This window comes from Adiantum capillus-veneris, chromosome 3, assembly GCF_014529385.1.
Source record: "Adiantum capillus-veneris isolate H3 chromosome 3, ASM1452938v2, whole genome shotgun sequence".
Classification (NCBI taxonomy): domain Eukaryota; kingdom Viridiplantae; phylum Streptophyta; class Polypodiopsida; order Polypodiales; family Pteridaceae; genus Adiantum; species Adiantum capillus-veneris.
In genome coordinates this window covers 59,132,639-59,158,465 of record NC_140933.1, presented here as the reverse complement: position 1 = coordinate 59,158,465, position 25,827 = coordinate 59,132,639, and the positions used below count along the sequence as shown (strand labels likewise).

The following is a 25,827-nucleotide window of genomic DNA, read 5'->3' as shown; positions in this document are numbered from 1 at the left end:
AGAGAGAGAGAGAGAGAGAGAGAGAGAGAGAGAGAGAGATAATGAGAGAGATAGCACATGCATTCCATGCAAAGCCTTCCTCCCTCCTCCATAGCTCCCCCTGAGCTCTGATACCAGTGAAAGGCCTAGGAGACTAACATGCAGGATCCACCCCCCTACCACCCTATATATAGGCTTGCTCCTAGCCCTAGCCATAATATGGATCCCTAGTCCACACTGGTCCAGTCTGAGTCCCTGCTTAGGTCCCTGAACCCCTAGGTCGAGCCTTGCTCCTTAGGATCCTTGTCCTGACAAGGAAGGCACAAGAATCTCTCTCTCTCTCTCTCTCTCTCTCTCTCTCTCTCTCTCAGGGCCATGGTTGGTGCATGATGAGCTCGAGTGCAAGGCTAAGCCGCTGAGGCATGGTGATGGAGTACCAACGTGATCTATACTCTCTCTCTCTCTCTCTCTCTCTCTCTCTCTCTCTCTCAAGGAGGGCGGCAAAGGTGGTTACGTAAGTGGAATTTTATTTATAAAAAAAGGCTTTTGGACTAACGCTATTGGGGGTAGTAGGAGTACCAAATTTAGACTAGTAGGTACTAAAGATCTCACTCACGATTCGTATCCCCTCTAGGATTCGTATGTCGTCCAACCAATAAATAAAAAAAATGACCACTTACTCCATCCACCATCAGAAACTAATCAATTAAAAAATTAAAAGATCAATGTTTAAAATAAGGAAAAATTACCAAAATACCCCTTTATTTTGATGAAATTCCCAAAATGTCCCTCGTATTTTCAAATTCCCAATTTGCCCACAAAATACACCTTATATTTTTGAAAATACCCTTAAATATTTTGAAAATTCCCAAGATACCCCAAGTCCTTAAGGCTGGCCTTGTTTCTGCAACTTGTCGCCCTCAAGGGGCATGGAAGTTAACGCCTTCGCCACAGCTGAAACCTGGCTTGTATTGCGACACCTGCTGTTGTACCCGACTTGCACTCAGAGCTGGCGAGTAAGCAAGCATTAGGGGCAAGCGACCATCTCACAACTCTAGCAGCACTTCAGCATGCGATGGTATCTTCACCTCAGCTTTGCGTGGCATTGTGACCTGCTCCTTGCTACCTGCTAAACTGTTTTGCACCACTTTCAGACGAAATCATATTTTGATATAATACGAGGGGCATTTTGGGAATTCTAAAAATACCAAGGGCATTTTGAGAATTTTGGCAAATTGGAAGGGTATTTTGGTAATTTTCCTTAAAATAGCCTCCCCTTTTTCATTAGCTAATGAAAAAGAGCTAATGGCCAAAAAGAGGAGAGGTTTTGGATGCAGATGAGAGGTTTTGAGCACAGGTCTCCAGGAGCAACTCGCTGCTCACAGCCCATCCCAAGCAAACCAATAGTGCAGTCACCAGTGTGACATGGCACGATGTCCACCTTCACCATAGCTTGGACACAACGAAAGCAATGGACGATAAAAGGACACCCCCGAGCTCTGAAGAGAGTTGCCAAAAAAAAAAAAAAACATGTGAGGCGTGTAGCGTCGCAACTGGGAGCCCACCCTCATAGCAGAAGAAACGTGCGATGGGGGTCGCCTTTATGGAACGGTATGTAAGAACCGCTGTTTTTACACACACACACACACACACACACACACACACACACACACACACACATTTTTCCTCTCTCAACAGCGATCATTGTATGTTCACAGAACACCGCCAAGAAAGCAGCAATAAAGGCTACACAAGCAAACATGGAGAGAAAGAGAATGAGTCTTTCTTTTGTGAGCTCACTCAAAGACTGTGCTAAGAAGAAGGATTTGTACCAAGGCAGTAAGATTCATGCTGATATTCATGATAGTGGGTTACTTGAAAAGAACACATACTTAGGGAACATGTTGGTCACTATGTATATCAAGTGCGGTGCACTTGTCAAGGCGCAACAAGTCTTTGACGAGCTTCCTGTGCGGGATGTCATCTCTTGGAACGCAATGATTGCAGGATATGCCCAACAGGGGCAGGGCCAGGAAGCTCTGGGCTGTTTTCAGCAGATGCGAAGTGAGGGCCTCTCTCCAGATGCAATCACCTATGCGTGCATCTTGAAGGCATGTAGCTCTATGCAAGATGCTGATATGGGCACAAAAATTCACGATGATATTGTTAGTGAGGGGCTGTTGCAAAAAAATGTAGTGCTTGGAACTGCCTTGGTCGATATGTATGCCAAATGTGGCGCTCTCCAGAAAGCGCAAAAAGTGCTTGAGGAGCTTCCTTTGCGGGATGTTATCTCTTGGAATGCACTGATTGCGGGATATGCCCAGCATGAGCAGGGTCAGAAAGCTCTAAGCTGTTTTCAGCAGATGCAAAGGGAGGGCCTCTCTCCAGATGCAATCACCTACGCATGCATCTTGAAGGCATGTGGCTCTATACAAGATGCTGATATGGGCATAAAAATTCACGATGATATTGTTAGTCAGGGGATGTTGAAAAAAAATGTCGTGCTTGGCAATGCCTTGGTTGACATGTATGCCAAATGCAGTTTACTTCAGAAAGCACAGAGAGTGCTTGAGGAGCTTTGTGTCCGGGACGTCGTCTCGTGGAATGCACTGATTGCAGGATATGCGCAACAAGACCAGGGCAAGGCTCTGGACTGTTTTCAGCAGATGCGAAGCGAGGGCATCTCTCCAAATGCAATCACCTACGCGTGCATCTTGAAGGCATGTGGCTCTAGGCAATATGCTGATATGGGCATAAAAATTCATGCTCATATTGTTAGTGAGGGGCTGTTGCAAAGCACTGTTGTGCTTGGCAATGCCTTGGTCGACATGTACGCCAAATGTGGCGCTCTTCAGAAAGCCCAAAAAGTGCTTGAGGAGCTTTCTGTCTGGGACGTCGTCTCGTGGAATGCATTGATTACGGGATATGCCCAACAAGGGCAGGGCCGGGAAGCCCTGGGCTGTTTTCAGCGGATGCAAAGTGAGGGCCTCTCTCCAGATGCAATCACCTACGTCTGCATCTTGAAGGCATGTGGCTCTATGCAAGATGCTGATATGGGCATAAAAATTCACGATGATATTGTTAGTCAGGGGCTGGTACCAAAAAATGTTATCCTTGGCAATGCCTTGGTCGACATGTACGCCAAATGTGGTGCTCTTCAGAAAGCAAAAAAAGTTCTTGAGGAGCTTTATGTCTGGGATGTCATTTCATGGAATGCATTGATTGCAGGATACGCAGAACAGGGGCAGGGCTGGGAAGCTCTGGGCTGTTTTCAGCAGATGCAAAGTGAGGGCCTCTCTCCAGATGCAATCACTTATGTCAGCATCTTGAAGGCCTGTGGCTGTACTCAAGATGCTGACATGGGCTCAAAAATTCATGATGAGATTGTTAGTCGGGGGCTGTTGAAAAAGGATGTTGTACTTGGCAACGCCTTGGTTGATATGTATGCCAAATGTGGTGCACTTCAAAAAGCACAAAAGGTGCTTGAGGAGCTTCCTGTCCGAAACATTGTCTCTTGGAATGCACTGATTGCAGGATACGTGCAACAGGATCAGGGGCAGCAAGCTCTAGGCTGTTTCCAGCAGATGCAAAACGAAGTACTCTCTCCAGATGCAATCACCTACGCATGCGTCTTGAAGGCATGTGGCTCTACACAAGATGCTGAAATAGGCATAAAAATTCATGCTGATATTGTCAGTCAGGGGCTTTTGCAAAAGAATGTTATGCTTGGCAATGCCTTGATTGATATGTATGCCAAATGTGGTGCACTTCAGAAAGCAGGAAAAGTGCTTGAGGAGCTTTCTCTGCGGGATGTCGTCTCCTGGAATGCACTGATTGCGGGATACGCCCAACATGAGCAGGGCCAGAAAGCTCTAGGCTGTTTTCAGTGGATGCAAAGGGAGGGCCTCTCTCCAGATGTAATCACCTACGCATGCATCTTGAAGGCATGTGGCTCTACGCAAGATGCTGATATGGGCACAAAAATTCACAATGATATTGTTAGTCAGGGGCTGTTGCAAAAAAATGTCATGCTTGGCAATGCCTTGGTCGATATGTATGCCAAATGTGGTACACTTCAGAAAGCAGAAAAAGTGCTTGAGGAGCTTCCTGTCCGAAATGTTATCTCTTGGAGTGCATTGATTGCGGGATACGTGCAACAGAAGCAGGGCCAGCAAGCTCTAGGCTGTTTTCAGCGGATGCAAAGCGAGGGCCTCTCTCCAGATGCAATCACCTACACGTGCATCTTGAAGGCCTGTGGATCTGTGCAAGATGCTGATTTGGGCACAAAAATTCACACTGATATTGTTAGTCGGGAGCTGTTGAAAAAAGATGTCATGCTTGGCAATGCCTTGGTTGACATGTTTGCTAAATGTGGTGCACTTCCGAAAGCAGAAAAAGTGCTTGAGGAACTTCCTGTCCGTAATGTTGAGTCTTGGAATGCACTGATTGCAAGATATGCTGAGCAAGGCCAGGGCCAGGAAGCTCTGGACTGTTTACAGCAGATGCAAAGCGAGTGTATCTCTCCAAATCCAGTCACCTATAGTTTTGTCTTGAAGGCTATGCTTATTTCTTGAAGGCATGTGGCATTGCGCAAGGCGCTGACACTCATGATGAGATTCTTAAATCAAGCTAGAGGGGATCTGGTTGAATTTCCAATTCACAAAGCCTAAATATGGATGGAACAAAGACAAGTGCAAGCAAGCAGCTCACACACTAAGCTAGAAAGGCTAGAAACTACTAGATGGTAGGATTTCTGCGTTGCAAACTGGAGCGTTTAGTTCATTTTGAGGAAACTGAATTTCACGTGGCAAGTCCAATTTAATTTACTTGTTGAATGGACCTCCATCAATGCTACAATGCTATTCTTATCTGCTCCAAATTCACATGATGAACTTTTACAGATACCCTAGTGAAGGATCATGTGGCTCCATTAATGCCTTCGTCTCCATTTTGAAATATAGCCAATATGAGATGGGCACACCCAATGTCCAACTGGAACTTTCCAAGAAATGTTATGCTTCCTCATCAAAGAGTCTACCTAATTTTAGGTTGGACAACTTGCTACTGGATTCCTCAGCTCCAACGGTAGCTAGGACATCACCATGGGTGAAAAAAAAGCAAAGAAATAGACTTATCAACCAAAAGCACTAGTCCAAGAATAAAATAAGTCAGTGATGGTAATGCGCATTGACGGGCTGAAGGCTGGTCAAGATGGGAAAAAAGCTCAATAGGGTGGCTCACTACAAAGAAGTCTTAAGGCACAAGGATGTTATGAAGGCTAAACAAAGTTGTAGGGAAACCACACCTTGGTGTCTGCAAGTTGCAATCCAAGATTCAAGTTGCAATCCAAGATAAACTACTCCAAAAAGGGGCATGAAAATAGAGGCAAACACGGGTCGGGACCATCCCAAAGGACGTTACACACATGTATGAACCAGGGAGATTGCATAGGTGCTACTTCTATGGCCTCTTACACAAGGAAAACCAAGGCAGTTGGGGCTACCAAACGACCAAAGTTCGCAAGGTAGAGGATCTTTAGTGGACTCGAAATGCTATGTAGTCCCCAAGATCTCCTTCAATCTCAAAACTACTTTGGAGAGGTTCTACGAATTGAGCTAGTTTATTTGAGTCTCACTTTTGAGCATGTCGCATGATGTATTTCCATCACTAAATGTTGACTATAGCATCCCAACTTGGACCATGATCATGTAGAAGAAAATATGAATGACAATTATAACAAACCAATTCAAGCCACACCAAAAAGAGGACATTAACAACTATATCCATAGGATGCAAAGTTATCACATCAATATCTCCACAATACCTTGCTTCGTCGATATTGTAAGTGATTATGAAAGATTGAAATGACTAATGGTTGCATCTAAAACTAATAAAAAGAGACACCAAAATAGTTTATAACCTTGCTCTTTACATAAACCTCTTGTTGTTTACATATGGATGTCATGTTTTTTTAATGTTCATTAGCGTTGTATATATTTGTTTATGAGAATATCTACAAGAAAAATATTAAATACACACACACACACACACACACACACACACACACACACACACACACGTGTATATATGTCTACGTGTATGTGTGCGCACACACATGTATATGTATTTATGTATGTATGCGTGCACGTGCGGTTATGTATGTAGTGCATATGATCATGTTTCTGTGTATACCATTGTCTGCACGTGAAAGAGATTCTTGGAGAAAGAGCGCAAGGGTTGATCCAAAGTTTTTCTCCCAAGACACGAAAATTGGGGGCATAGAGGCTCATAGCTAGATGAGTGTTGGGATGGAGCCTCCAATCAAGTTTCTATGACCCCTAGCCAAAGCAAAGTGCAAGTGAAAATAACCACCATGATATATCCCCAGAGCTTAAGATTCCCAAGACTAAGGAGGACTTACCTATTTTCTAGTGCCCATATATCGAACTAGAAGGCATTGAGACAGAGCAAGATAGCACCCATATGGTTATATATGGAGAAGTGTTGTTGCCAAGCAGCTAAGGAAAGAGCCAGCTGATTTTTTCACATCGATAATAAAAGTAAAAGCCAACAAGAAAGGGAAGAAGAAGGTAGAGACACAAACTAGGAAATGAAGGACCATTATGTAGTCGTGAGCGCTTATTTGATTTTGTAGTTTATTTGGGGGGGGGGGGGATAACTATAGTAAAGTACAACTCTAGGGGCGCTCACTTTTTAGAATGTGTATTGTATCACATGAGTTAACCAGAGAGGCTTATTAATAGTCCAAAGTGTATAATTTTATGTATACATTGTTGTTGGAATTAGGGTTGCAAAGAAACACACACAGCTTGGAGAAGACAAAGGAAGCTCAAGGCACACAATAGAGAGTGTGTTACTTAGTGTGCAATGGAAAGATAGATAGCCCTAGAGTGATGGGCGTATATACAATGCATAGGGGAAAAAACCTCCTAAAGAGGGAAAAAATGCCCCGGCGGTCCTAGTGTGTTCACACACATCACTACCACATGTATATGGTAACAAATCCCCCCTGGAGTGATGCGGTGAATGAGAGCTGGCACATGAGTAAAGGGAAGTGCCATGCCTTGAGGACAGGATCAATCCACAAAGGGCAGTAAGCCCAAAGCTTTGCGGAAAGCTTCAAGCCTCTCACGAGACAATGCCTTTGTGAAAAGATCTGCAAGGTTGTCCTGTGTTGGCACATAAGCCAAGCTGATCTCTCCTGCTGAGAGCCTCTCCCTGAAATAGTGGTAATGCACCTCAAGGTGCTTTGTGCGAGCATGAAAAACTGGGTTCCTCGCAACTGCCAATGCGCTCTGACTGTCAGTGTAGATAGTGTTGGCAGTGTCCTGTCCAACACCCAAATCAGCCATAAGGCGTCTGAGCCATACACACTCAACCATAGCTGTGAAGACTGCCCTGTACTCAGCCTCACAACTCGAAGTGGCCACAATAGGTTGCTTCTTGCTCAACCATGATATACATGAACTGCCAAGCATGAAACAAAAACCACTTGTGGACACTCGCGTGTCAAAACAACCAGCCCAATCTGAGTCCGAAAAAGCATGTAAGTCTGGCGGCAATGATCCCCCCTTGGGATAAAGCAAGCCAAGATGTAAAGTGCCACTAAGGTAGTGGAAAATCTTCTTGACAGCCTGCCAATGCTTAGACCCTGGGCTATGCATAAATCTGTTGACCTGTGAGACTGCAAACTGAATATCCGGCCTCGTGTTGCATACATAAATGAGGCAGCCAACATCAGTTTGGTAAAGAGTGACATCAGCAGGATCGCCAGCATCATGTAGACTCAACTTCAAACCTGTTTCCATGGGAGTGGCAATATGTTTGCAATCCTCAAGTCCAAACTTACATAGCAATGTCTCTATGTAACTTTTCTGACACAAGGCAATACCACCATCACACTGCTTAAACTGTATACCCAAGTAATGATGCAACAGCCCCAAATCTTTCATCTTGAAAGTAGCATTCAAATCAGCCTTAAATTCAGCAATATGTCTCTCATTTGGTCCAGTGATCAGCAAATCAGCAACATAAAGAACCACAATGAGAAGTACATCACCCTCACGCTTTACATACAATGTGCTTTTTGTTGGACTGTTACGAAAGCCTCGTTTGACCAAATGAGTGTTAGCTTTCTCATACCAAGCACGAGGAGATTGCTTCAACCCATACAAAGCCTTCTTACATTTGCACACTTTGTCCTCTTGTCCTTTTATAACAAAACCGCGAGGCTGCGTTACATAAACTTCCTCAAATATGTCACCATTCAAGAAAGCAGTAGCAATGTCTGATTGATGTACATCCCAACCAAAATGAGCTGCCAATGCACATAGAAAACGTACAGTAGTCATACGACAAGTGGGAGCAAAAGTCTCTTCATAATCTATGCCTTTTTGCTGTGCATAACCTTTTGCAACAAGTCGAGCCTTATGGCGATTGATCTCACCATCCGGCTTGTGTTTTAACTTGTAAACCCACTTCGTACCAATGGCCTTTTTCAATTTTCTGAATTCTGTGCTTCATCAAAAGACAGAGGCTCTTGAACATCATGTAATCTAGACACAGCCAAAGCATAAAAATCTGATGCATAAGATGCATGGTGAGAGCCTGAACGAGTACGACTAGAGAAAGGCGCATCCAATTTACTGTCACGTAAAGTGTGCACCAGCCATTTTGGCATACCTCTAGCCTACTCATTTTCAGCCCTTTCCTCATCAAGTACATCATGTACATCTGCATCAGTAATAGGCTGATCTAAAACATTTTTAGAAACCCCCATAGGCTGTACATTTGCCTCATTGGAACTTACATTCGTATTTCCACCACTGAAAAGAGGCAACAAAGTGTCATAAATGTCATGTGAGCTTACATTACTGTCTCTAGTACATGACACCTGTTAAGTACATAAGTGGCACACATGATGGCCTCAAGCCAAAAAGAATGCGGCAAAGCTTGACTTTTGACCATACATCGTGCCATTTCCGTCAGTGACCTGTTTTTCCTCTCAGCAACACCATTTTGCTGAGGTGTATAAGGCACTGTACATTGGTGTTTTATCCCACGACTAGCCAGAAATGCATTAAATTATATTCATGAGACATATACTCCCCCCCTCGATCAGAATGGAGGGTGCCCATAGTACATTTCGAGACACTTTCAGCCATAGCCAAAAATTGTTTGAAGCACATAAAAACTTCAGACTTCTCTTTAAGCGGAAATACCCATGCATGCCTGGAGTAATCATCAATGAAATTCATGAAGTACAGGTAATCGCCCAAGGACGGAGTTTGCATGGGCCCACAAACATCACTATGCACAAGCTGCAACCTGCATGTGGCCCGAACTGAACCATCCTTTGGAAGTTTAGAACGCTGCATCTTACCCAAAATACAGCCTTCACAAACATGTTTGACAGGTGCTTCAAGAGGCGGAAAAGAAGCAACCATATCAGCTTTCTGCAAACAGCAAACTAGCAAAATTCAGATGACCAAAACGTGCATGCCAAAGTTTTGCATCTGAAATAGCCCTTGAATCTGCAACAACATTTGCAAAATTTTGTCTACACTTGTCATACAAAGTGAGCTTATAAAGCCCACGGCACAAAAGGCCAGATGCAACAATTTCATCACCACAACTGAGATCATGAACTGTACATCGGTCATCCACAAATTTGACTACAAGTCCAAGTCTAGCAAGTGCGGATACAGATAAGAGATTCTTCTTGATCCCAGGTACATAAAGTGCATCAACAAGTGTGAAGGAACTGCCATTAGTAGCAGTGAGCACAATATTTCCAACTCCCTGAACTGGATAAGAGGCGTTGTTGGCACAAGTGACTGAATTCCCATGAGGGACAGACTCAAGAGAGGTAAAAAATTCACGATGTGAGGTAATGTGCTTTGTTGCACCACTGTCGAAATACCACACATGTGAATTTGCAGCAACTGACAAGCATGCATCATGGACAACAAGATTGTAAGTGCACTCTGCGCTAAAAGCCCATTCTGCATCAACATCAGCAACACAGTCTCCTTTCACAGAAGACTCAACAATGGATGCATTTGTAGTGGAACCACCCTCTTTCCTATTAGCCTCTTTGGCCTTCAACTTAGGACACGACTTGATCAAGTGATCATTGGCTTTACAATAATGGCAACGCATCTTCTTTTTGCCCTTATCACCAGAATTTCCAGATGAATTGCTGCCAACAGAAGCATTAGGAACATAATTTTTGCCACTTGGAGAAGAACCATAAGAAGTGGCTGCATTGCTGGTACCACCCTTTCTTTGAGAAGCAATAAAAGCCTGTTCAACTGCACGCTGTCTAGTCCTATTTTTTCTGGAAAGTGACTCTTGCAACAGCAATGTGCATAATGCATCAAACTTGACAACTTCTGGATTTCCTTGGCTCATAAGTCTCCAATTACTAGCAAAAGTCTGGTAAGAATCTGGTAAGACATCAAGAACAGTCTACACAAGGGAACTGTCTGAAATAACTTCACCTGCAGAAATAAGTTGCTCATTGATATCCTTGACACTAGCAAGGAAAGTGTCCATATCATCTTCCTCATGCATAATCTTCGACTGCAGCTCTTTACGTAGCAAAGCAATTTTAGCCTCATTGCGGCTTGCATAAAGACCTACTAGAATATCCCAAGCCTGCTTTGCAGATTTTGCTGAACGGATGTGAGGAACAATGGTGCGCTTCACAAACAACACAATCAATGCATGAGCCTGCGCATCCTTAACATCCCAACGAGCTTGTTCTGCTATAGGCAAAACAACTCTAACAGCTGTAATCCTTGCAGCAAGACCTGCAACATCCTCAACATCGCCTACATCCTCAGAACCAGGACGTACATCAATGCCCTACACAGTGTTCCAGACACCCTTTGACACAAGAACATGTTGCATCATATAAGCCCACATAGGGTAGTTGTCCCCATCCAACCTGTCCTCAGCAGCAAACATCTTGAACACATCTGTGTTGTTGTTGTCAGCCATGGTAAATGTTGCACCTGATGTGAAAACTACCCGAAAATAGGAGAAACGGAGCAGGAACAATCTGTGCTATATAGCACAAACCGTAGAAGACTATAAGGCACATGTTATGCAGTAAATGGCACTGACAGAAATTTTGCACAAAATGAAAAAATAGCCTGTGCAGTACTGCCTGTAGTGGAAATGGAAGCCGAAATGAGCCCAAAATATTTTTCGCCCTGCGAACGCTTGCCAAAGCTCACTGAAATCGGAGAAAGTGAGCAGGCGTGTGCTGGAGGAGCTGGCGACTAAGCCCGAGAGGACGTGACCTGCTCTGATACCAATTGTTGAAATTAGGGTTGCAATGAAACACACACAGCTTGGAGAAGACGAAGGAAGCTCAAGGCACACAATAGAGAGTGTGTTACTTAGTGTGCAATGGAAAGATAGATAGCTCTAGAGTGATGGACGTATATACAATGCACGGGGGAAAAAACCTCCTAAAGAGGGAAAAAATGCCCCGACGGTCCTAGTGTGTTCACACACATCACTACCACATGTATATGGTAACAATTGTAAGGGGTGAGATTTTTTTAAATAGGCATGTAGTAAACAATAGCTATATCAAGAACACAAGCAAAAAAGATAATAAAAACTAAGCTTGTTTGACCTATTGGAAATATGGATGTGAATATACGAGAAGATGGAGAAGAAGATGAAGGAGAGGCTCCACATCAGCTATATCAACTACCTAGGCATACTAATCGATATCATCTTTAAAACTTGGAACTCTCATTGAGCCCGCACCTCATAACCATTACAATGTCTAGAAATTGATTGTAAAAATTACATTTAGGGCTCCACACTAGCTATATCAGCTACCTAGGCACACTAATTGAATTATCTTTACATTGTGGAGCTCTCATTGGACCGTACCTCAACATTATCATTACAATGGTTGAAAATTGATTGGAAAATTACAATAAAAAGCCATATTAGGAAAATGTGAACATCCAATCCTTGTTGCCTCTTTGTATCTATCCTTGACCTACAATTGTTAGGGTGCTTGGGCCTGTAGCAATACTATTAACTATAATTGTATCACTTAACATTCTCCCCTTTCAATTCTAGAGGTTGGAAGGTTGTTGATCAGATGTGATGTCTTCATTGTTGGATATATCGTTTATCGATGTCCCTAGTTTTTGTACCATCTTGTAGGTCTGAATTTGTGTAAATCTTTGAAGTGCAAGGTGGTGTTGCAACATTTTGTTGTAATAGTACACTGGCTAGCGTGCTCATTATTTAATGCACAAGAGTAAAAGATAGGTAAGGAATCTAGCTTAGGGTCTAACACTTGAATAACCAAAACAAAAAAACCCAATGGGAAAAAAATGCATTTGGGATCTACACATCATTGTAGCTTATATTAGCATGGGAAATATTGAAGAACCTTGCAAGAGTGATGCAAGCGTAGTGCGTGTTGTGGAAGAGAAGAGAGAATACACAGCATGGTGGAGTCACAATGTAGAAATTTCCGCATATTCTATTTGATAAGTATTGAGGCGGTCCGGAGCGGGCAACAAGAGAGGTGACCTCTAAACACCCCTCAAGGATCCTGTGCTACTCAATTGGGGATGGGGCAACCACAAGTAAGAAACAGCAACAACAAACCCACACCACACAAGTGAAGGGACACCACCTAGTTATAGAATGCGAACTAGGACACAAGAGAGATCTTGTCACGACCAAGAGGAGGTGCAACAAAAACCACACAAACAATCTCACACCAAGACACACATGCAAGAGAGAGCTAGAGCAAAGGGGGAGAGAGAGGAATGGAACTTGCGTAATACCTTGTTTGTGACTTGCAAATAGAGATGGTTTGCAATGATGCTATCGTAGAGCTTGTACAAAACTAACTCAATGCTTTGTGAATGCTAAACATTGTCTTAGGGTGTTTGGAGACCTCTCACCACAATACCCTCTTACAATGGACACAAAATTGGCAATGAAAACAAACTAAAACAATTTCTCAAACAAGATCTAATGATAGAAACTTAAACTACACAAGTCACTTTGAATTAACCAAACCATGTTGCACAAGTGGAATGATAAAGATTTGAACGCTGAATCACGCCTTTGATGCACCAAACCTCAATTTATTGATGATGGAAGAACATATACAATAGTGGTTTGAGATTTTGAACTCACACTCTCTCACTTGCAATGTGTAGCTTGAAAGTTTCTCTCACACCAAAAGTGAAATTTATAGGGTGGCCTAAGTCTCTCCTCACACATAGAGTGTTGGGATGCTATGTGAGATATTGGAAATGGTTTTACAAGAAGGATAAGGGCCTATTTATAGATTGGAGACCCCTAATTAAGATTATTGGAAATCCTAATTTACAAGTTAACAAATCAAGATTATGATTTCTTTTAAAATATCAAAACATTGCGGGCCTTCTTTGTCTGCTTGAGTCATGGATGTGGGCTCAAGAGAGAGGAAATATTGATGGTAGATAGGGTGAAATTATACAGGTAATGAAGAGAGAGAGAGAGAGAGAGAGAGAGAGAGAGAGAGAGAGAGAGAGAGAGAGAGAGAGAGAGAGAGAAGGATTTTATCCTATGTACATGTCTTGAGGTGAGGTGCCTTTTATGGTTAGGTCAATGGATGTTTTGTGCTAGTAAGTTAGTGGTTAGTGTTAATAATCACTAAAACGTTAATGATATATTACAATGGGTAGAATGAGGTGGATGGTTGAAGGAAGATGGGTGAATTAAGTGAGGGAATCCTTGTGATGGTGAAGCTTTGAAGAAGTTTTGAACTTACTTGTGTAGGTTCTCAAAAATGACCGCCGATCCTCCTCCTCTTCGTCTCTTCTTACGTCGTCATCACCAAGGTTGAATCACCATGATGAAAATGCTAATGTTAGTTGATGCGAATCCCCAATTAGCAGACGTAAGCATGGTTTTACATGCTGAATTTTATGTATATAGAGAAGAGGTAAAAAGAAATTGTGATTTAGAGGTAATAGAGAGAGGTATAGAGATGATGTATGTACCTGTAGAGTTTATATGAGAGCTAATGGAGGTGAGAGGGGAGGTTAATAGTGAAGAGAGTGAGAAAAACCATGGAAGGTGCAGGTTAGAGTGAGAGATGGATAGGCATGAGTGTGTGTGTATGTGTGGAAGTGTGAAGGGAAGTGAGAGAAGACTAGGGTGACTTGTGAGAAAAAGTGGGCAGACTGGGGCCCACCAAAAAGATCATATCGCACCGGTGTAGCAGCTCCAAAAATTATGAAAAAAGTTGAGGTGAGTATTCAACTTGTGAGCTAAATTTTTCATTTTGGATACATCCTCAAATTCGGAGTAGAGGTGGATGCCAAAAATCTCACCAAAATACATGTTTTTCCTCCTAAAAATGTCTTCAGTGGCCCCCCTTTTTCTGAATTTGCATAATCCTCCAAGAGTGAGCCCCTCCTTGTATAAGAGCATGACCTAATAGATTCTTGAGGATCTGAAAATATGCATGGATTATGATTATTCACAAACATGATGAAAAAAACAGGTTAGTATATAAAGAATTCGTGGAATCTAAAATAACATCAGCTGTATATAAATATAAAATATAAAAAATAAATATATGAAAATCTAAGGAATCAAATGATGGGTTCCTCATTTTTTAAATTAATTTAAGACTATTTACAAGAAGTAAAGAAGAATGCATGTAAAAAAAATGTGATTTAGTAAAGGGAATGACTGGGTGAAAGGTATTTTTGTGATTTTTTCTCGGAGTGGTTCACACCAAGATTTACAGAGGCTTGTATGAAAATATTTATTTATATAATAAAGAGTAAATACACTGGTAAGAAAGTGGTAATGTGAGTATAACATAGGTAAATAACGCACACCTAAGTAGAAATATTTAAATAAATATCAAATTAAGTATAATAAAAATCCTATATTTAGGTCCTATAGACAATGAAATATTTACACACAAATGGGTCATAATATATTTTTATTTTTTGTTTTTATTTATTTATTTTGGCTCAACTAGCCCCATAACTAGCTAGCTGAGGGTTTTAAGGAGATATCGGAGAAGTCCCCTAACTCACACACGCCTATGTACAATGAAAAGGTAGGGATGGACACAATGTTTGGGTGATTTTGATAGGGTGAGGTAGCTCACTATGGCAATTCTGGATAGCCAAAAAACCGGCTATCATTAGCCCTCCCCCAAGATGATGGTACATTCATGTACCATCATAAGGAATCTTTTCCAATGAGAGTGGCTCCAAGCTATTTGCGATGTTTTGTGCCTCAAATAAGTAATCATTTTTTAGTTCTTCTTCTCCTTGTCTTGAACTACTGACACAAATCAAACTACAAGACTTACATGATGATATAGCTTATTGGTGATGCTCTTGCAGATCCTTTGGTAGAGTGCGACTCAAGTAGGGCTTTAGTTGATACCCATTCACCTTCTTAGGATGCTCCTTGCTATCTAAATCCATGAGCTGATAGTAACTTGAATTAAAATATTTTTTGACCACATACCTTACCATCTGGTATTGAATTTAGCATCAAACCTATTGTCAAGTCAATTGTCATACCGTAACACCAACCCACCTTCCTCGATACCCTTGTCTTTAACCTTCTTATCAAGATTTTCCTTTGCTTGCATAGCTTTCCTCTTGTAGCAGTCGTAAGATGCTTCTCTTTTCCACTCAAGCTCAGCTAAAGTAAGAAGTTGACCCACCCATGCATCTTGATCTCCTCGCGTCCCTCTGTTGTGGAGCCGCTATCGTGCAGCTCCGCTCCCATGCTAAGAAAGATACCAGAAAGATGCACGTTGAGCTTATTTGAAGCTTTCTTGATTAATGATTAGTGTTCAAGGCTTGATAACAAACTTTTTATGGTTAATGTATGCCAAATGCGGTTTTAAAGGGCCAATAGATGCCTTAATGATGCTAAAAACGAATATGCTTGAAGTGAGCACATATGGGAGTTTATGATCTAGAACTACAGTGCTTGAAGTGTTCTACCAGCCTGTCTTTATGGCTCATCAATTGGAGCTACGATGAAAAAGTTATGGCAGTTTGAAGTTTGAGTCAATTGCAAATCTCTACCGGATTGGGCAACTGCAACTGAGGGGACAAAATGAAGTGAATACATGGGGCTAAAGTGCTCACTTTGTGGAGCACGTTGGTCTTTTCAAATCATCAATCAGAGTTTGGGCTGCCAAGTTATAACCAATTTACGTTTCCCTGGGGGCCAGTTTTGTGCAAGGTCGGTCGCCTCGATCGGTCTGCCATCTGAAAATTTTACAGCCTCAACAAGGTTTGTATGCGTTCTATGCAGCTTGAGAAGTCCACAGGAATTTACGGTTCGTCCAACAAAGTCCGGGTTGATGAGATTATACGGCTTAAGGCTGGTGTCAGTTGCCAACATTGATGAGCTGTATGAATTTGTGGCATTATTCAAGACATTGATATGAGCAATGAAATTCGAGATGATATTGTCACTTAGGGGCTACTGGATGTTGTTAAGGTTGTGGCAAATAATCTCAGTGAAGTTCTAACCGAATGTGAAGGGAATGCCTTTCGGCGAATGCAATCACCTATACCTACATCTAAGGCATGTGGCATTATACAAGATGTTGATACGGGCAACGAAATTCACGATGATTATGTTAGTCAAGGGCTACTGGAGAAATGTTGTGCTTGGCAATGCTTTGGTAGATATGCATGCTAAATGTGGTGCCCGAGTCTTACCATACCCCGAGTGACATTTTCCGAGCAAACACAAATCCGAGCAAACAAATTAAGAAGAGCAAACAAATCTCCTCGAACTCAACAAGTTATAGTATTACAAACACTATCCCATTTGTTAATAACTAAACCCTACATCACAATTACTTGCCAATAATTCTCTAAATTCTTTAAGGAGTTGCTTTCGTCTCATCAATGACTTAATGTTTATCCATAACACAAATTACGTTGTCAAATCATTAATACAAGATAATTCCATAAAAAATGGACAAAGTTTTCTTTGTAAAATGAAAAAAATTTCAAACTAACCATGGTCCATTGGACACCTCACATGAGGATTTCAAAATATTCACTTTCAAAATCATACAAGGAATGACATGTCCATTTGTCAATACTTAAACTCTAGATCATAAGCACTCGATAATAATTCTAGACTCTATGAAGAGCCGCATCCGTCATTAATGAAAACATTGCGTTTATGACGCATTTCATAGATATGAAAGTCGTATCACAATTGCTTCGCCATCCTTTGAGCCACTGCCTCTACATAGATCGGCAATGCACTTCCACAAACAAGCAAAAGTGAATGTAGTCAATATGCATGCACTCAAAATTCAATGTATGGATCTCATTAATAACATTAAACGTAATTCTTTCGCAAGATACATAAATGCCAAAAAGTGAAACATAACATAAAGACCCAAAACACAGAGCAAACAAAATAGAGAAGTGAATCATAATACAAGAAAATGAACTCAATAAGCTACATTTTCACAAACACTATCTTATTTGTTAATAACTAAACCCTACATCACAAACACTTGCCAACAATTCTCTAGATTCTTGAAGGAGTCGCATTCGTCTCATCAATTCACAATGTTATGTATTATCCATAATACAAATTATGTTGTCAAATCATTAATACAAGAGCCTTTCATAAAAAAAATTGGACAAAGCTTCCTTTTTAAAATGAAGAAAATTTCAAACTAACCATGGTCCAATGGACACCTCACATGAGGATTTCAAAATATTCACTTTCAAATCATAGAAGGAATGATATGTCCATTTGTCAATACTTAAACTCTACATCATAAGCACTCGCTAATAATTCGTAGACTCTATGAAGAGTCGCATTCGTTATCAATGAAAACATTGCGTTTATGACGCGCTTCACAGATACGAAAGTCGTATCTCAATTCCTTCGCCATTATTTGAGCCTCTGCCTCTGCATAAATCGGCAATGCACTTCCACAAACAAACAAAAGTATATGTAGTTATTATGCATGTAATCAAAATTTAATCTATGGATCTAATAACATTAGACATAATTCTTACGCAAGATACATAAATGCCAAAAAGTTAAACACAACATAAAGATAAAAAACACAAAAGTAATGTCAATGTAGTAGGAGCGAAGTCTCACTAGTCATCATAAGGGTCGACACGCGATGGCATGTCACCCTCATCCTCAACATCTAGAGAGGTAAATGCCTCCTCTCGGCTTCGCTTTTTAGGGCAAAGCAATGGAACCACATAGTCTCTAATAAGAGACTCATCGGTGTCAAGCGCAGCACATGCTCGTTCATATGACAAGCATGCAACCAAAACGGGAGTTATACCACACCCAAGCTCCAAACAAATACCTCCACGTCGACAAAGCAACTCAACAAAAGCTGCAACAAAATCCTGGCTCCGCTGCATCTCAACCCGCCAAGGCATCCCTGATCCTGATCTACTAGCTAAGGAAGGCTCCGGAAAATGGTGTGTCATGAACGAATCTGAAGGCTGGAGACCCAAGCGAGAGAACATAGTGGTGATCTCAGCCACAAAGCATGCTAGCTGCATCCCAATCCTGTGTACCATAAGTAACATAGAGCACTAGCACTGCAAATCAAATTACAAAACCACAACATTGAAGAAACATTGAAGAAAGAGCCTCAACAAAACTATACAATACTGAAGTGAAAACAATACCTGAATTCGACCAGATAAACTCTCAACATATCCATATGAACTATGATGGAGCACTATAATGCGACGATGTACCACCATCTGTGAAGCATGACAGAACCTCTCCACCCATCCAATAACCTCTCCTATTCATAAGTTCTTGTAAGAAAAAACTACCGATATTATGAAATAATATTAATGCAAGTAATCAAACACAACACAAATACCTGTAGTAGAAGCCATAATGAGCAACCATCCATCCATGCAAGCGTGCGATGGTTGCCCTCCCAAACATAAAACATGCGGTCTGACAGATCTGCAAACCTTGGTTGGCTTTTGAGCTCCAACTCATACTCCTCATTGATTTCTGTCCAAAGAGGATCCCACTATTCCTTGATGTCATCTTCAAAACAAGAAACCAAAATTAGTGAATTCAAAAAGAATTTTTAAAATAGAAATTCACTTAACAAATTTAAGAAGCTTCAACTTACCTGTAGCAATGGTTTGCTCTCTCTTAAATGTCCAAAGTGAAACAATGAAAGCTCCCTTTTCTTGCATATATCCTTCCCTTGCAAAAGCCGTTTTTAATCCACCTAAATCATCTCTTAAACCTCTGACTCTAGCATATGGAATCAACCTACACAATGGTATAGGAGGACAATCGAAGCAACTGAACATACGTGTGGTCTGAAGTACATCGGCACCTCTATGCATAAAAATATTTTGCTCCTCATCAATCTCTGTTGCTGCAGTTACCTCATCTCGCATTTCCCAAGGGATAATTTGAAGTTCGTTTTCTTCAGGAGCCAATGTGTCATCAATTTCGTGCATAGACCCTTGGTCAACATCCACAGAGTGAATCTCTTCCTCTTCAATGCCATGACACTTTGACATTTCTGTTACTGACACTGATGACACCTGTTCACTACTTTCAAGTGGTTGTGTAGACTTTTCATTACGTAGACTTTTCTTTAATCTTCCACGAGATGGACTACAAATAAAATACAAAATCAACATCTGAAAAAATTTGTACATTGCCTCTAAACATGAACTTTAACATGCATGTGTATAAGCAATGAAAACTTGCCTCTAAACATGAATGTTAACATGCCTGTCTATAAGCAATGTTTCAAACAGAATTTAATCTTTACATAGTCCATTGGAGGAGACAAAAAATAAAGATTGAAGACAAAAAATAAATACTATCTCCAACAAAACATTGCTTGTAAAGATGCACGCTAACATGTAACATGTATGACTAGAACCTTTTTTTGTGCATAAAAATAAATTCTAGAAATACAACAATATATTTTGGTACTCTAATGAAACATTGGTTTTAAACATGCACGTTGACATGCAGGTCTTTAAGTTTCCCTTCAATAAAATACACAATCAATCTTTGAAAATATTTGGACAACACCTCCTTTGAATGTGGAACAAAATTTCAAAAAATATAATAATCCAATGGACACCTCACATGAGGGTTTCTTCATATTGAATGTAAAAAACAAAAATAATCTCTTTTGAAACATTAATCACTTTTCTCTAAACATGCAGGTTTTTAGACACTAATTGACTTGAAAGCTTGGATGGTTTGAAAGCTTTTTTTCATATGTAAACATCGTCTCTAGGCATTCACATTAACATGCAGGTCTTTAGACACTAAATAAAATTTAGCAAGCTACAAACATTCTCGTCAACGGGTAGTTCTAGAAGCAATTTTCTTTTGTAAAAATACATACATTATTTTTGATACAATTTGCTTTTAGGCATGCACATCGACGGGCACCTCTACATGTATAATGATGACATTAAAAAAATGGTGAGAAAAGGTACCTAACAGGAGGGCGTCCTTTACGTCCCGCCATTGCTCCTCTCTGATTTTTTGGTGATGCTGGCATGGAGATGCAAGCTTTGGGTCGATACTCGGATGACAGATGTTGTAACGCTCAGACTTCGCAGGTGCTTTCTCACCTGCATGTGCAACTCAGACTCATAACCGAAATGAACCGTTTTCCAAAACCTTGAAACCATGACCGAGAAATCTTCACACATTGGGGATGGACATAAGAATAGTATGATATATATATACGTATACATCCATATGTATATACATATACATGTGTTTGTGTATAAAATTGACTTGAAATAAATAAAGGACTATTGAACGTTCTAACATGAACTTGGTATCCAAACGTTCTAAGAATGCTGGAATTGTGTCCAGCATTCGTCATAAATACAAGGAGATCACATAATAAATTCGGGCTCTCAGCAACCCCCTGGCTTTCCAGCTCTCCAATTCTTTGCTACTTTCTCCCCACTTAGAGGTATTAGACATGAGCCACTGTCTTCTCCACGGCCCTCTCACTTCCAATTTCACCTCTTTGGGACAACACTATTTACTCGATAGACACCACTATTTACTCGATATTGAAACACAATAAGTATTGAGCATCACACATCACAAATGAGCAATAAGTATTGAGCATCACAAATGCACAAAAAGAACACTCAACTTGATAAAAGAAAAATGAAATAAAATTCAAGAATATTCTCAAGAGGCTTACTCTCTCTACAGGTCTCTGAAAAGCGTGCCTCAAATCTTGTTGCTCAGTCAAGGCAAACGTCTGAAAGAGCATCTCAATTAGCACCTTAAAGACGATGTCACCCCCACAACCATGAACGAACAAATGAAAAATGAATTAGAGTTGTATCATTTCTTGTCTGTCTACATCTATGGAATAAAGGTTGAGCTCTGTTTAAACAACAAAGGTATACACACACACACACACACACACACACACACACACACACACACACACACACACACACACACTGTAAGGGAGGGGATAGTCATTTAACGTGATCACTGATTTCAGTGGTACATCTGATTCGATGATATTTTCTCATTTGGGTCTTGATCGATGCGAGCTAGACATGTGGCGTGGCTCCCTGGACCTCTCTCACAACAATTTGACAGGAAAAATTTCCACCCAAGCTTCATGTGGACTTAAATTCTGCGACAAAGTCATGTTGAATGACAGAGTCATGGTGGGTAGCATTCCTCAACTCATCTACAAACCTTGAAACTTAGTAACAACCTGTTTCTATCTTTAACGTCATACCTGTTGCTCACAATGATAGAGTTGGGACTGCAAGCCTTGCACGAATCTTGCTCTCCACTACACACAACTGACGAGAACTGGCGCTGGGTGAGCAACTGTCGAGAACTGCCTCTAATTGAGACCTGCGAATTGAGAAATTGTTGTTGTCGCTGCCGAGAACTGCCGATTTGAGACTTGGGTAATTTTTTGAGACCTGCCGATTTGAGACTGTTCCCAAAGAGCGCACGTTAACGTGCGCTCACTGCTCAGCTACAAATGAACTCAGCATATTGCGCTCACTGCTCAGCTCACTATTCATGGTAGGAAATGACCTCAAAAGACTTTGGTTTTTTGAGCCCAAAGACCTGCTCCAAAAGACCAAAGACTTTGATTTTTTGAGCCCAAAGACTTGTGACCCACGTAAACGTACGCACAGCTTAGCTGCTCCGATCGAGACCTGCACCACTTTGCGCCCAAAGACTTGCTCCCAAAGACTGCACGTTAACATGCATGTTTAGAGTTTCTTTGAGAGTTGTTGTGAGACCTACTCCCAAAGTGCGTGCCTCTGTTGCAGATTTGAGAGTTGCTTCTAGAACTGCATGTTAATGTGCGCTCACATCAAGCTCTCCTAGGAAATCCAGAGATCTTGTTAGACTAATTTTGAGTTGCTGTGACACCTGCTCCCAAAGTGCGTGCCTCTGCTGCAGATTTGAGAGCTGCTTCCAGAACTGCATGTTAATGTGTTCTCCTAGGAAATCCAGAGTGGAGTAGTGATTTTGAGTTGGTGGAGTAGTTATTTGTCTTGAACGACGTTTTTGGTGCATTCATTATTTTAATTTTTAATAATTTTCAATCATTAAATGTTCACGCTGCTGATTTTTAAAAAGTTTAAATTAAATCTAATTGTATATATTTTTTGAAAATATGTTGAAAAGAAAATCGTCACTAATGTGTCTTGAATTGCGGAAAGGATATGGAATAATCATTTGCAGCAGGATATGGAATAATCATTTGCGATTCTACATTTATGGCAGCAGGATATAGAATAATCATTTGCATACGAATCATGAAACGAGAATCATGAAACGTTTTTGTTGCAAAAAAGAAAAAAAGTTTATATTAAATCATTTTTATTTATTTTTGTAAACATTAAAAAAAATATTTAGATTTGTTAAAAAGGGAATCGTCATATTTGAAAGCTGTTGTGTCATTCTAGTGGATTGCAGCTACAATGGGTCATCAGATTACTACCTATGGTCCAGTTCGTGGTCAAAAACTTTTGTTACTTCTTGAAAACAAATTCCATGAATTACCTTTGTAGTCAGTAAGAGAAAATTTTGGCTTGTTTACCAGTTCGTTTACTCTGCACCCATTAACATTGAATGGTGAACATGTAAAAATGGAATCCTCGAGGTCAGGTTCTGGTGAAGAGGTCTTTTTACTGGATCATGAAGTGTGGCAGTTTTTTAAAGTTCGAATAACAAACACTCATGAACATCAAGGCTCCCCGGGAAGTGAGGCTTCTCCAATAGTTCTGGATATTGGTTCAAGTGATGTCACAAAGAATCGGACCAGTGTCATGGATATAATTCGATCAATGCCCAATAAAAACAATCTTCATTTTGCTTTGAAGAAGACTAATGAAATTGTTCAATGTAAGGAGATTCCTGCTCAATACGATGGATATGTTGCATTTGAATTGTAAGGTTTCTAGTTTTCGAAACCTTCAAAACTGTACTAAGCTTGAAAAACTTAATGGAAAATACTATTGCAGGACTCCAAACACTATTAATTTTGGTATTTTTGGAATTATAAGTAGAGCTTTACTATGTCTAGAAATTTTCAGAATCTGATTCCGATAAAAACGAGAACAGTTACGGGACCTGGAAAATTACCATAGAAATTTAATTAATAACAAAAATTGGATGGTTTCATTTTAATCATTAGCAAAGACTTCTTTACACTAAGGTTCTAGAGTTAAATAGGAAATTCCAAATTTCATCATGGAAAATCTGAAAAAATCAAACAGGCAAATTCTGGAAGGTATGGGGTGAGTGTGGAAGTTGTGGAAACTTGCCAGGGGCAGTGATGGCAAAAAAATGCGCCATTTTCAAGCTGGGTGGCTGCTTGGACTAGGGGAAAGCTGCCAAAAGTTGCCAGATGCCCAGAAAAAGCTATAAATAGGACCATTCTCTTCATATTTTGTTAGACTCGGAGCCTTGAGAATTTCTCTCTCATCTAGGGAGAAACACTACGTAGAAATCACTAGAGTTAAATCTCTAATTGATTAACCCTAACGGCTGTCGAAATGGATCCCAAGAGAACCCGCGGAATCCTTTGACTGAAGTTGAAGATGATAGTAACAAACGCAACAAAGCAAGTAATGACCCTGAAGCAGGGCCTAGCCATAGGCCAACAGAGGAGAGTCTACGGGCACCTGCCCCGCAGCAGATGGACGACCAGTCCCAGGTGGAATTCAATTATGCCATTAATAGTTTTTAAAGTTCATTTTAAGTTAAGCATTGCATACGAAAGGTTAGGAAGGAAGACACTGGCTGTAAAAGGAAGGTAACTTCCACGAAACCCACGATCAATGATTGTAATTAGGAAATGAATGATTGGGTTATTACTGGTTGAAATAGGAAGGAAATGTTTGACCATCCTTAAGACAGATTGTCTCAAGACACCTCTGATTCCTTGGAAATATTTTTACTCTAGGTAATGAGTAATGATGGAGATACCATCATGGAGGAGTCGGTTACCTCGGCACGTGTGGAGTCTTTACCCCGTGCTTGTTTATGTTTATGGATAGTACTTTAAGTTTATCCCAGAGGAACCGCCCGGTTGTATGGGCAACTGGTTTTGGCGTATGAGGGCCCGGGCTTTGGGTGAAGACTTTTCCACCCCGGTTATATAAATAAGGAATGGGTGCTGTTTTTCACGCTTGTATAGGTGGTCTTGAGACAAGTTAGTACTGGTCAGTGATACCTTAAAATGACAGTACCTTGTCTTAAGTTTAAAGATGTCTGTTTTCTGAAAGAATGTCTTCAATGATGTTTTCAAAGGTTGTCTTAAGGAAATGCAATTTGAAAAGTTAAAAAAGGAACCATTATTTTAATTGTGGAAAGAATGTGATAGTAATTAAATAACAATAGAATCATGTGTGAGTGCGGGGTGGTAAGTGGGGATTGACTAAGGTTTTCAATCATGGATGGGTGGACCTAATTAGTCAGGTAACTATCCATTCCCACGCACTAAAACGTTTAGAAACTGCTTCACTTGGACGAGGAATCCACCAGCGGCTGTGCCCTCACATATGTTAGAGGGAAAAAAGCGTTGGCTAAGGAAACCTTAATCTAAAGGATGAAGATTTAGGGCCGGATTTTTTTTTTCATTCAGGGTCCCGTTTCCACTGCAAGACAGGACTAGGTCTCTTCTAGGGCTATAAACCTAAACCATTGCCAATGGTAAGGGTGAATTCCCTGGAATTTTTCTTGTTTAAAGACTTTGACTTTAGTAGGCTTAGAGACCTGTCAATGGTACCATCCCGCTTTGGTGTCGGCGGGTTTGGAGACCTTACAAGTGGTATCAGAGCATGGTTTAATAAGGTCTTGACCTTAGAAGGGTAAAAGTTGGGAAATAGTCATAAATTGCATTGCATTTTTAATTATAGTATATTGTGAAATGAGAATTTCCCTATCAATACAGGAAAATATCCGCCAAGCTTACCAAAAGTTTGTGATTTTCAACATCATGTTCGAGGCTGCTTGCAACTCCTACAACTTTGTACTTCGCAAGAGAATCATGCAATTGTTAGATTTAATGTTTTCCCCTCCTCCTACATGGGGAATCAGCTGGTCACCGTTTGGCGGAATTTTCCTGATTGATGTGGGACAGCTAGAAGGGTTGACACTCAATCTAAAAAGACTCAAGTGGGAAGAAACACTTCGGACCATCGAAGTTTTCTTCTTTAGTGGGACTGAAGATCCAGATCAGACCATTGTTGTAGATGGGATAGAAGT

The 25,827-nt window shown here is 40.8% G+C and overlaps 2 protein-coding genes across 2 annotated transcripts; one reads left to right on the top strand and one right to left on the bottom strand.

The window, feature by feature from the left end:
• The first annotated feature begins 1,330 nt into the window (after positions 1-1,330).
• On the top strand, positions 1,331-5,597 carry LOC147460982 (pentatricopeptide repeat-containing protein At4g18520, chloroplastic-like). The gene is made up of 2 exons (XM_086508644.1): positions 1,331-1,590; positions 1,698-5,597. The coding sequence occupies exon 2, from the start codon at positions 1,740-1,742 to the stop codon at positions 4,551-4,553; it is 2,814 nt and encodes a 937-aa protein (XP_086364770.1). The 5' UTR covers positions 1,331-1,590; positions 1,698-1,739; the 3' UTR covers positions 4,554-5,597.
• A 13,591-nt stretch (positions 5,598-19,188) lies between these two features.
• LOC147460981 (uncharacterized) lies at positions 19,189-22,539 on the bottom strand. The gene is made up of 6 exons (XM_086504556.1): positions 22,423-22,539; positions 22,263-22,299; positions 21,899-22,033; positions 20,538-20,649; positions 19,406-19,692; positions 19,189-19,214 (listed from the first exon to the last, which is right to left on the bottom strand). The coding sequence occupies exons 1-6, from the start codon at positions 22,537-22,539 to the stop codon at positions 19,189-19,191; spliced, it is 714 nt and encodes a 237-aa protein (XP_086360682.1).
• Between the last annotated feature and the right edge of the window lie 3,288 nt (positions 22,540-25,827).